General features: G+C 37.2%; 1 protein-coding gene across 13 annotated transcripts in view; it reads right to left on the bottom strand.

The window, feature by feature from the left end:
- The window catches only part of Usp47 (ubiquitin specific protease 47), a 433,614-nt gene that overhangs the window by 254,009 nt on the left and 166,299 nt on the right, over nt 1-13,306 (bottom strand). For 6 of the 13 annotated variants that reach the window (XM_070083998.1, XM_070083995.1, XM_070083990.1 and 3 more), the window contains 3 exons: nt 5,825-7,729; nt 4,358-4,616; nt 3,727-3,837 (listed from right to left, as the gene is read on the bottom strand). In XM_070083998.1, coding sequence (XP_069940099.1) covers nt 3,727-3,837; nt 4,358-4,616; nt 5,825-7,729 — 2,275 coding nt within the window. The remainder of the gene's footprint in view (nt 1-3,726; nt 3,838-4,357; nt 4,617-5,824; nt 7,730-13,306) is intronic. The other 7 variants (XM_070083999.1, XM_070083997.1, XM_070083991.1 and 4 more) reach the window with 3 other exon arrangements.

Here is a 13,306-nt window from a genome sequence, read left to right as displayed (position 1 = left end):
GTAATATTTAGTGAAGGGATTCAGGGAAACCGGTTATTTTATATAACCGGACTCGAGTCCTGGAAATGGGAAGTACAATGCCTGCACTCTAAAGGAGCGGTTTGGGATATTGGCAGTTTGGAGGGATATACTGTGTATTTTTTATACGTATTACTACTAAACTGTTGTATTCTGGGCACCTCTGGAAAAACAGTGATTATGTGCCAGTGAGGTGAAAGTGTTGAATGATGATGAACGTATTTTCTTTTTGGGGATTTTCTTTCTTTTTGGGTCACCCTGCCTCGGTGGGAGACGGCAGACTTGTTGAAAAAAAAAAAATCTAGCGGCTTCAAATCAAGCAGGAGAAAGCTGGTAGGCCCACATGTGAGAGAATGGGTCTGTTTGGTCAGTATGCACCACATAAAAAATCCTGCAGCACGCAGTGTAGTGAGAAAAAAAACAAACTTTTTTTTGGATTAAAAAGCCGACTTTGATGTGCATTTTCGTATAGTATTTATTGCTGCATTCTCATTTTCATGGTCTAACGTGATAAAATGGAAAACATTGTAGAAATAGAGATGATTTTGATTAGTTTCACGATGAAAACGACCTTGAAATTGAGCTCAAAGTAGCGGAAATGTTCGATTTTTACCAATGCTCAAGAGTAAGCAAATCACACCACACGTCCAATACATGTCAACTGGGGAGTCTAATATTCTTTTACTAGTGCACTGATATTATATATACTATTTTTACAATAAAGCAGTAGTCTGCATAACAGTAAATTTTCTATTTTTTTGTATGAATAAATAATCAAAATAGAAAGCAATAGTAATATAAGAGGGGCCTAGAGATTTGACTAATGAACAGAGGATATGTTATTTTAGTGCCAAGAATGTCTACATTGTTTATTCTGGACCCTATTTTGAAATTGGCATCTTTTCTAATTTGCATGAAATTGGCCAAATTGCCAATTTCTGACCTCTTTACTGGGTAGTTGAAATCGGTAAATGGGTGGTTTCCTGTACTCAATTGATAGAAAAATGGAGTCCTAAAGAAATAGCTATGAGTTTGGTCAACTGGAACAACGGAATTGGCCAAAAACAGGGCTCAAAGTTGACGAAATTGCTGATGCGTATATGTTGCCGAGACCGCTAACATCACGGGAGCGTAATTCCGTGAGTTTTCGACCAAATTTCATACTTTTGGTGTCATTATCATCGGGAAGAGATTCTCTATTATTTCATAAGAAAAAATAACTTTTTTTTTTTTTCCAAAAATTTTGGGACATAGAATGACAGTTTCAGAAAGGGGCTTGCGACAGTCAAAGGGTTAAATCTACCCCTTACCTCTTTGATCTCCTCATTATCTGTACTCTAACCCTTCTTTCTCTCAACAATTGCTTACATCTTATCTCATGTAATTTATTCACTTTCACCTCACTTACTACTAATATCTGTTGCCCCTGCTTAAAACATGCACATCCAGAAGTCAACTCATCATCCTTCTATGTACCAAGACATAATCTAGCAAACTGCCATCATTACACCTTATATTGTATCTTGTGCATTTGTTTATCTTCCTTTTCTGAAAATATATAAAAGTGATTGTTGCTTTACTATCGACTATTAAAATACAATTGTTTAATGTTCATACCTCTGAACTTGTACAAAAAATAAAGCATTAACAAAATACAGTTGAATCCCGAATATCAGCCGATTTGTATTTAGGTTGGTTTTTGGGCAGAAAATTTTCTCTGTATTTCGGCTTGTGCCTCGTAAATTGTCTGTATTATACACTTCAACCCGCCTCCCGTCGCACATAGGTGAGTCAGTCTCCCTGTGTCTCTTGGTGAATGAGCATATACCCCGAGTATTCATCCAAACATTTCCATAAAATCCACTGGTTTTTGTGTTTGTTTATCAAGTGGGACTGTGAAATAAGCCACCATGGGCCCAGAGAAAGTTCAGAGTGCCAGCCCTTTGGTAAAGAAAGTGAGAAACACAATGGAATTTAAGAAAGAAGTTATTGAAAAATATGAGAGGGGTGTTCAAGTGCTAGAACTTGCCAGGATGTATGGGAAATCCAAATCAACAATCACTTCCATCCTGGCAAAGCAAGTAGAAATCAAGGAAGCTAATGTTGTGAAAGGGAGTTTAGCAGGGAGGCAGGGAGTGTAGCAGGGAAACAGGGAGTGTGGCTGGAAGGCAGGGAGTGTAGCAGGCAGGCAGAGAGTGTAGCATGGAGGGAGGGAGTGTAACAGGGAGTGTAGCAGGGAAACGGAGTGTGGAAGGGAGGCAGGGAGTGTAGCAGGTAGGGAGGGAGGTAACCCCAGAGAGGGACTAGTTACCTGAAGTAATTACAGAGGGGGATTCCCCTTCCAAACAATAACCCCAACTCCCTCTGCCCTCCTCTCCTTCTTCCATGTGCCAGCAAGAGTCTTCAATAAAGATATGTGATGTTTATATATATTATTTTTTAACAAGTTGGCCCTCCCACTGGGGCAGGGTGACCCAAAAAGAAAGAAAATCCCCAAAAAGAAAATACTTTCATCATCATTCAACACTTTCACCTCACTCATAAATTATCACTGTTTTTGCAGAGGTGCCCAGAACACAACAGTTTAGAAGCATATACGTATAAAGATACACAATATATCCCTCCAGACTGCCAATATCCCAAACCCCTCCTTTAAAGTCCAGGCATTGTACTTCCCATTTCCAGTACTCAAGCCTGGCTATATAAAAATAACTGGTTTCCCTGAATCCCTTCACTAAATATTACCCTGCTCACACTCCAACAGCTCGTCAGGTCCCAAATACCATTCGTTTCCATTCACTCCTATCTGATACGCTCTTGTATTTGTCAATGTAAAACTATAGTTAAACTTCACAAAATGTAATTTTTTTTTTATTTTTGGTGTCTGGAACGGATTAATTGTATTTACATTAATTCTTATGGGACATATTGCTTTGAATTTAAGCCGACCTTCTGGAGCGAATTACGGCTGATATTTAGGGTTCCACTGTAACAGTTATAAATAATGCCAATCTATGAGTACAGTGCAACTGGAACAGCTCTTTACACAACTAGCCTTATCAAACCATCATCGCACATATAATGTATGTAGAGTTTTTGAACACCAGCTGGAGTCATTTCACACAAATATATTTAAGTAAATATCCAACATTACTTTTCATTTTACATATTGTAACCCATGCAGAGCTTACATTCTCCACTTCTACTTGCAATAATGTCCTGGACACAAACTTTCAACCCAATAGTGAAATATGGCATATGGTATCCATAGATTTTTAAGAACATCTGATCGGAACATACAATACTGATAAAATTAGTTTAAGACCATTATGTGCACCTCTATTCTGAAACTTTCCATATTCTAGGTTATTCCCAAGAAGAAACCCCAAAGTTCATATTTTACTGTTTTTGCTATATTTTGGCATACTCATTCTGAAATCCTTTATTCAAAGTTAAGCAACTGTTTCTACCAGACCACATATATTGCACCATCAAGCCAGCAACAGCTTTCAAGACCAGTCTGCCATGTTTGGGTAGAGAGAGCGAGAGCGAGAGGAGGGAGGAAGTAGAGCGAAGGGAGAGAGAAGGGAAAATAAAGATTAGGCAGCGAGAGGAAGAAGAGTTGGATAAGAACACAGGTAAGCACTTACATTAAACATCAATGATAAATTATGAAAGGTGAAGAGCAATAAAATGCACATACTTTACCAGTGATATGCCTGTGACCAGTTTCTAGAGTTTTTCTACCCTCGCAGCCTGGTCTGGGGCCAGACTCTTTCTTTTGATTGTCTGTACAACCAGGTTGCCGCTGTTGGCTGCCTGCTGGCCCACACAGCATAATTATAGGCATACATTAATAAACAGTACTTCTCATTTACATTGGGAATAAGCTATTTATGAATATGGATCTCCACCATATTGAAATAGGGCTCTAAAAGTTATGCTAGTTTCAAGCTAAAATGTACATAGATTCTAGAGATAGCACCAATAACTTTTCATATTTTTTTATTAAAAATAAAAACTATTGATTAGACCAGAGTGAAATTGTATATTCAAGAAAATAAAACATACTGATATGCTCATAATATTATATATTTCAGAATAAGTGGTTAGTAACTTTTACATGTTAATGTAGCATGAACTATATGACATAATAAAAGATTATGGACAATGGACATGTACTTGATTATGTACACAAGTTATACAATAAATACTTTTCTATAATGGCTCAATTAAAGAAATATATTCTTAAAAAAGACCTTAAAGAATAGCTACAGTTGGAATAATTTCTTAGTAAACAGGTAACTGAAAAATGTAGTTTTTAGCAAATATAAATTACCTGTTTCATGTTTAATCAATGCAGAAGAGTAAGAATACTCTGGAGTGTTGTCATAATTACTACTTCGGTCAAACCACTTTCTCTCTGTAGTATTAGCTGTGGGAGATGCTGAGGCCCCAAGGCTAAGATCATCCTCATCTGTTCGTCGTGGAGGATTACCACCAAGATCACAGAGAATGAGACTGTTCCGTGGTGTACCTTTAACTTGAAACCGAGCGTGGGACAATGTACGTTCCGGTTCCATTTTGTCTACTTCTACCTGTATATTAAGATAGATTTCAGTTTTTAAGTGGTCCAGTATATATTAACTTTAGTCACAGGGGTTCATCACTGGGATACATCATTGAGGTTAATGTCATGTATTTCCATGACACTAGACCTGTGAGTAAAGCCTAGTCACTCGCAAGGCAGCTCAATCAAGATATGTGAAGATGATTATGATGGAGAAAGGGGTACAAAGTTTTCACAGGTGCTAAAGCAGTTCTCTGGAAACATCCAAGTGGGAAAAATATGAAGGATGGACTATGTTCAAGAGTTGCTTTTGAGTTATTAAAAGAAAGTGAGGAAACAGGGTACATTTGTGATAAGCCTCACTTGAGCACTGTTGTCTTTAGAATTAAAAGACCAGTAACTATAAAACTAAACTGTGGTGACAATTTCTGATGATTAATATACATGGTATTTACTTTCTCATGGTTCCCTTAAAAAGCACTTGTAATTTCACCTTCCCTTGTCCTACCATATGAAAGAAAAACTTTTATATACCCATCCTCCATGGGCACAAAGTTGCAAACTATTTAAGTGATGCTCACAATCTGAAGCATAAAGATAAAAAAATAAGTTCAGAGGCAATATCAGAGACAGCTTTAACACAATTTACAGTGAGCATACACAATATAATGATGTACAGCATTTTTTTTTAAATATTAAGTTGTATAACTAAAATTTTTCTTTTTCTTTTAAATTTAAAAGCAACGAATATTCAACAATGGAGACAGCAGGTCTACTTACAATGAAGGAAGGTTTGATTTTTGTATTTTTACAATGTACAGAACTGCAGTAAATACTGCAAGGCTGGTAAACAATATACAATCAGCTCTCTTATAGAGCTCCTCTACTGGGTACTTTCTTTTGTAAATGAGATTGAAAAAGTGCATACAAAATTGAATAACACACGGAAAGGCATTTCAGTTTTTTATGTCATTTATGTACAAAAAAATCACACTATGTAGAGCTTTATAAGAGACATGACTGTGTAAACCATCAATGCTGATAAAATAGTTAACATTTTCCATGTTAATGTGAGCTACATTACTTTACAACACACTTTAGCAGACTGACATGAGAATAGTCTTGATTAATTATTATAGTGGATCTGATGATTTACTAAATTAATTTCATAAAAATTAAAAACTTTTTAAGTAACATGACTAAAGTTATATACCAAACAATTAAGTATTTTCTTACCTGATCCCCATCAGAGCACTGTAGAACCAGTGAAAAGGAGTCAGGTTCATATTTGAAACGTCGGCCAACCTCCTGCATCAATTCACCACATGTTGATGTAGTCGAGGTAACTAACGTCACCTTATTTACAGTTGATGTTAGACTACTCATATCACGTACAATTACAAACATGCTCACATTGTCCAGTTCAGGTTCCAACAGAGAATCAGCATCAACAAATTTTGGTTTTTCATTATTAGTGGTGGTCAAATTAGATTCTTCATCCAAACTAGAAATATCATTCACTACTTCCTTTTTCGTATCACAATTTTCAATTGCTGTGTCCGAATCTATGTTATTTTTTACATCTTTCACTGCAACTAAATCATCAACCTTGACACTATCTAATGTCACAGAATATTCAGTGGCTTCTACAGTGGTTGTCACTTCTGGAGTGTCTTCAGCACTTGAAGAGTCTCCACTTTTCACAGAATTGACAACTTTTGTAGATTTTTTAGGTTTTGTTGATTTTATTTTCATTGAACTCACAATTTCATCTGAGGTAGTTGCTTTTGTGGTAACTGTATCATTGACGGAGTCTTTCTTTGTAGCCGCTTTTGCTTTAATAAAGTTATTTGATTCAATTAATTCTTTTGATTTAACCAAATCACTTTTTTCAATGGGAAATTCTAATGCTGATGAATCGTTTGTTCCAACTGAGACTTCAGCTTTAACAGTATCATTTTCTTTAACTGTGTCTTCAGATTTTACCGTATCACCTTTTTCACCCAAGTCTGTTGACTTTACAGAATCTCTTCCTTCAACAGAGTCTTTAGACTGTGATGCATGATATAATTTATTTGATTCTTCAGATTTGACAGAATCAAGTTTTTCAATTTTGGTTTTAGATCTAACTGAAATAGTTTTATCCACTTTTCCTTTGGAAATGACCGAATTATTTGATTTTGCAGAGTCTCTATACTTAACTGAATCATTTGTTTTTGTGGAAACTTTTGTTTTGACTACAACGTTAGTTTTAATACTTTCTTTGGCTTTAACTGGACCATTTGTTTCAGTCAAGTCCTTTGGCCTGACTGAATCACTAGATTTAAACTGGTCATTACATGTGATAGAATCAAGTGATTCAACTGGCTCTTCAGACATGGCTAACTTAGTTTCAAGAAGCTCTGCTGACTGACAACTATCCTCTGTTTTAACTGAGCTATTAGTTACAGCTAAGACATTAATTTTAAACACGTCATTAACGTTAGTCTTGCTACAAGTTTGTATTTCGCCACCATCTTTTCTTTCCTGCGAATGATTCACTTCTAGTGAATCTTCATTTTGGACAGAAAGCTCAGACACAGCACATTCTTTACATTCATTGACATCTTTTATCTCACTGGAGTTTTCACTCTTGTTTGTTTCTTTAGTTTTGCTCGATTCTTCTTCTCTTTCTGGTGGCATCGATGTAGTTGATTCCAAACTTGCCTCTGATGGCTCCTGGTTCTTGACAGGCCTAATTATTTTCTTTGGGACACTGGGGATTTTCTTCGAAGTGATATCACTGCTCTTTTTAATTGGTATTTTCCTGGGTGAATCTCCTACTAGAGTGAGTGGTTCTTCAGCCCTATTGTTGAGATCGGAGATTGCATTAGCTATTAGGGAGCTTGTCGTCTTTTTCTTGACAACTTTTATTGTTTTGACTTTTGTAGTGCGAATTAACTTGCTGGTGGTAGTCTTGGTAGAAGTCTCGGTGCCAGTGTCGCTGACAGTGGTGGTTTGGGAGGCTTGAGTATCGACTTTGACCTGCAAGTTGGCTGTAACCTCTTGTTTTTCTTCTATACTTATTCCATCACTTCCACCTTCACCCCCACCACCTCCACCTCCGTCTCCCCCACCACCACCATCTACACTATCAGCCTGCTGAAAGAAATTGTTTTGTAATTAAATTATGGTAAATTGCCTGTCAAAGGCATACAAACTCACATTTTTCAAATTACTGTACAGGTAATGTAATTTATTTTGCCATTTATAGATCAAATGTTACCGTGTACAGCGTCTTTAAAATCATGGACAGAATATTAAAACTTAAGTAAAGATTATTTCAATTATCACCTCAATACAACATTTACAGCAAAGTTACAAGAAAAAAATTTATCAGAATCTAGAAATTCTGCCCCAAAAAGTTTTGTTAAAGACAACTAGAGCCACTGATGTGCAGCCCATGGCTATTTCCCAAACAATTCTGTTAGGGTTATTTAAAGTAAATAAAGAATAAATAACTATGTAAATACATCAAATTAATGCCAGGAGACTACCAGCAGCTGCACCATTAAAAACTGTCCTAATTGTTTACTGGATTCACTTGCTGCACACAGTGAAAAATGTCAAATTAAAAACAACTTGTGTATAATATAAATATTTCAATACCTGTGAAAAACACAAACAATGCATAATTTAATATTCAAGGAGTAGTTTCCATCAAAATTTGTCACACCTATTGAAAAAAAAAAAAAAAATAGATATAATAAATAGGTAGCAGGTTGGCTGACAGTTACCACCCAGGGAGGTACTACAGTCCTGCCAAATAAGTGCAAAACAGAAACCTGTAATTGTTTTACACAATGGTAAGATTGCTAGTGTCTTCTTTGTCCTTTAAACACGCAAGATAACAGGTACAACTTGTTACTCTTGCTTACACTTAGGTCACAAAACACATGAATGTACACATATATGTATACACTGATGTTAGGAAGTATTTCTTCAGTCACAGAGTAGTCAGGAAGTGGAATAGCCTAGCAAGTGAGGTAGTCGAGGCAGGAACCATACATAGCTTTAAGATGAGGTATGACAAAGCTCTTGGAGCAGGGAGAGAGAGGACCTAGTAGCACTCAGTGAAGAAGCAGGGCCAGGAGCCGAGTCTCGACCCCTGCAACCACAATTAGTTAGGTACAACCATCTGTGTTTTCTTTATTTTCTTTCCCCTTTCACTGGCCCCTCACACTGAACTAGAGCTTTGAGCTCAGGGGCCCCCATTATGTAGTTCTATGTTACAAGCTCAGCTCACTCATAAGCTGAAAGACTTGGTCTGTGTTATGAATGTGCAACCTATAAAATCAATCCTGCCCCATGCAATGCATGATGGGAAAACAAAATTGTGACCATGTGTATGGTTTAAATTAAGAAACTCTGCAGTTTTCTCTCATATGGTTTTTATGGAAGACGTATCACCAAAATAGATTTGTTTCAGGAATGGAAGTAGCTTGAAACTGAGCTCAAAGTAGTGGAAACATTCAATTTTTGCTTTATTCCAGAGGACAGGTAAGGCTCCCAACAACCCCAAGTTTGTTTTATGGGTTTTCAATAGGCCTGATTCAATTATTGGGATGCTTTACACCATGACCAATCTTTCTTGGCTATATTTTATCTGAGGAACAGAGTAAATCTTCTACTTTTTGTGTGGATAAGAATTCAAAATGAAAAGCAAATGTAATATAGGAGGGGCTGGGGGACATGACTAATGAACAGAGGAAATGTTTTAGTCCTAGGAATATCTACAGTTTATTATGGACTATTTTTAAATTGGCATTTTTTCAATTTTGTTTGAATTTGGCCAAATTACCAAATTCTGATCACTTTATAGAGTAACTGAATGGGCAGTTTCTTGTAATCAGTCAATAGAATGGAAGACATACTAACAAAATAGCTAAGAATTTAGTTAACTGGAACAATGGAATTGGCCTAAAATAGAATTTAAAGCGAGTGAAATCACTGGTGGGTAAATTGCATCCAGATCGCTAACTTTGTGCTAGAGTAATTCTGTAAGTCTTCTATCAAATTTTGTACTTTAAGTGCCATTACCTTCCAAAAAAAAGATTCTCCATCATTCCATGATTTTTTTTTTTTTTTTTTTGACACTGAGAACAGTTTCAGATCAGGAGGTCTGGACAGTGAAAGGGTTAACAGTTCTTGTTCTTATTTTTTTGTTTTCATCTCTATCAAGAAGTGGAAAACAATCTTTCCTCTGCAAGCCATGCATGTCATAAAAAGGGATAGTAACCCCTTCCCCTGTATAAATTACTAAAAATAATTAGAAAGACTTTATAAAGCTCTTATGTTTGAGAGTGTGTGGATTAGTGGAGATAAGAATGAGATGTATGTGAATGTTATGAATTACAAGAAAATGGATGTCCTAACTCTAAGCAAAACAAAGCTGAAGGGGATATGAGAGTTTCAGTATGGAGAAATAAATGGGATTATGTCAGGTGTACCAGAGAGAGAGTTAGAACTAAGAAAGGAGCAGAAATAATGTTGAATAATCAGTTATGACAGGATAACAAGAAATATAAGTGTATAAATTCAAGGATTATGTGGATTAAAATAAGGGATGGAAGCAAAAAGTAGGTTATACTAAGTGTTCATTCATTGACAGTAGGGGTTGCAAGATTCTGTACGAGGCACAAGTACGCTCACACCTTGAGTATGTTCCACTTTCTTGGTTTGCCTGCCCCCCTTCTCATCTGCGACTGCTTGACAGAGTAGAGAACAGAGCAAGACGTCTCATCTCTCGCCTGGACCCATCCTGGATAGATCTGTCATGTCAGCAGAGCCTTCAACATACGAGGGATGTGGGTGGCCTTACTGTTATGTACAAGGCCAATATTGTCAAAGTACCACACTTGGATCCACTTCGAGGACAGCGTGAAACAAGCTTTCATGCCACAAGACGGGCAGAAAGCAGCAACTTCACTCTGGCTGTACTCTTCTCCAGAACATCACTCCATCTGAGATCATATATACCCAGGATGACTAGAGTATGGAACACATTCGTACAGCATAATGATGTCAATGAGATAAAGTCAGTTGATCACATGAAAATGCTGGCCCACAGATGGCTCCAACTTCATCCTGTTCCCTACTTGTATGTCTCATAACAACAAAAATGCTTTCAAATGAGCTGATGTAGGTAATAGCTCTTAGCTTGCCAATAAAGTTAGGAATCCTTAACCTGTAAATAGCTTGTCAATAAAGCTAGGGATCCTTAACCTTGTCAAACCCTGTGTAAAAAAAAAGAGAGAGAATGAGAGAATGAGAGATAATGAGAGAGAATGAGAGAGAATAAGAGAATGAGAGAAAGAGAGAATGAGAATCCCATGCATATGCAGACGACTGTACACTGACATTCACTTATCCAAGAGAAGAAATGCCAGCTGCTCTAAGCTACATCAATCACCAGCTAAGAGCTATATCAGCTTGGGGAAATATATGGCAAGTAACATTTGCACTTGAGAAAACACAAATGATGATGGTCTCTAGGCACCATGATGGTAATGCCGATGCAGTAGTAAGGATGAATGGGTGGGTGTTGGCACCTGGTGAAGAAGTTGATATCCTTGGGGTGAAATTCGACTCCAAACTGACCATGAAGAACCACGTTGTAAATCTTGCAAACAAGGCAGCCAGGAAACTTACAGCACTTCGGCGTATCTCACACCTGCTTGACAGTAGGGGTTGCAAGATTCTGTACGAAGCACAAGTATGCTCGCACCTTGAGTATGCTCCACTTTCTTGGTTTGCCTGCCCCCCCTCTCATCTGCAACTGCTTGACAGAGTAGAGAACAGAGCAAGACATCTCATCTCTCGCCTGGACCAATCCTGAATAGATCTGTCATTTCAGCAGAGCCTTCAACACAGGAGGGATGTGGGTGGCCTAACTGTTATGTACAAGGCCAATATTGTCAAAGTACCACATTTGGATCCACTTCAAGGACAGCGTGAACCAAACTTCTATACCACAAGACGGGCAGAAAGCGGCAACTTCACTCTGGCTGTACCTTTCTCCAGAACATCACTTCATCTGAGATCATTTATCCCCAGGATGACTCGAGTCTGGAACACATTCGTACAGCATTATGATGTCAACGAGATAAAGTTAGTTGATCAGATGAAAATGTTGGTCCACAGATGGCTCCAACTTCATCCTGTTCCCTACATGTATGTCTAATGACAATAAAAATGCTTTCAAATAAGTTGATGTAGGTAACAGCTCTTAGCATGTCAATAAAGTTAGGAATCGTTAACCTGTAAATAGCTTGTCAATAAAGCAAGGGATCCTTAACCTAACCTTGTCAATCCCTGTGTTAAAAAAAGAGAAAGATAGAGATAGAGATGTATAGATAGATAGATAGAGATAGAGATTTTGGGAGATGTTAAGCAGGTGTTTAGGGAGTTTTGAACCAAGTGAGAGAGTAATTGTGGTGGGGGACCTAAATGCTAAAATAGGAGAAACTTTTGTAGATGGCACAGTAGGTAAGTTGTGGATGCCAGGGGTAAATGATAATGGGGGCTATGATTGAACTTTGAGTAGAAAGAAGTTTGGTAATGGGTAATGGTGTGAATTTTAACCCTTTGACTGTCGCGGCCGTACATATACGCCTTACGAGGTACCGTGTTTGATGTATATATACTCATAAATTCTAGCGGCTTCAAATCAAGAAGGAGAAAGCTGGTAGGCCCACTTGTGAGTGAATGGGTCTGTGTGGTTAGTGTGCACCACATAAAAAAAATCCTGGAGCATGCAGTGCATAATGAGAAAAAAAACTCCGACCGTTTTTTTTAATTAAAATGCCGACTTTGTGGTCTATTTTTGTATAGTATTTATGGTTGTATTCTCGTTTTGTTGGTCTTGTTTGATAGAATGGAAAAAATATTATAGAAAAAGAGATGATTTTGATTGATTTTACTATAAAAAGAACCTGGAAATGGAGCTCATAGCAGGGGAAATGCTTGATTTTTGCCGATGTTCAAAAGTAAACAAATGACATCATTGTCCAATAAATGTCCAACTAGCCATTCTAATATGCAGTCATGAATTGGTTCATGTTATTTATACAATTATTACAGTATTGCAGTAGTCTGCATAATAGTAAATCTTCTATATTTTGTTTGAATAAAAATTCGAAATAGAAAGCAAGAGTAATATCAGAGGGGCCTGGAGACATGACTGATGAACAAAGAAAATGTTATTTTAGAGCCAGGAATGTCTGCATTGTTCATTCTGGACCTTATTTTGAAATTGTCATATTTTTTAATTTTCGTGAAATTGGCCAAACTGCAAATTTCTGACCACGTTATTGGGTAGTTGAAATTGGTAAATGGGCAGTTTCTTGTACTCAATCGATAGAAAAAACGGAGTTCTAAAGAAATAGCTATGAGTTTTGTCGACTGGAGCAATGGAATTAGCCGAAAATTGGGCTCAAAGTGGGCGAAATCGCCGATTTGTAAATATCGCTGAGGTCGCTAACTTCGCGAGAGCGTAATTCTGTCAGTTTTCCATCAAATTTCGTTTTTTTGTGTCATTACAATTGGAAAAAGATTCTCTATCATTTCATAAGGAAAAATAATTTTTTTTTTTTTTGGAAATTTTGCGACACCAGGAGACACCTCAGGATTGGTGTCTTTTATGTGCGGGTTATTTGTGTATTGGGAGTTGTGACAGTC

This window comes from Cherax quadricarinatus, chromosome 11 (genome assembly GCF_038502225.1).
Source record: "Cherax quadricarinatus isolate ZL_2023a chromosome 11, ASM3850222v1, whole genome shotgun sequence".
In the NCBI taxonomy this organism is placed as follows: Eukaryota; Metazoa; Arthropoda; class Malacostraca; order Decapoda; family Parastacidae; genus Cherax; species Cherax quadricarinatus.
This window is presented reverse-complemented; position numbering and strand designations above follow the sequence as displayed.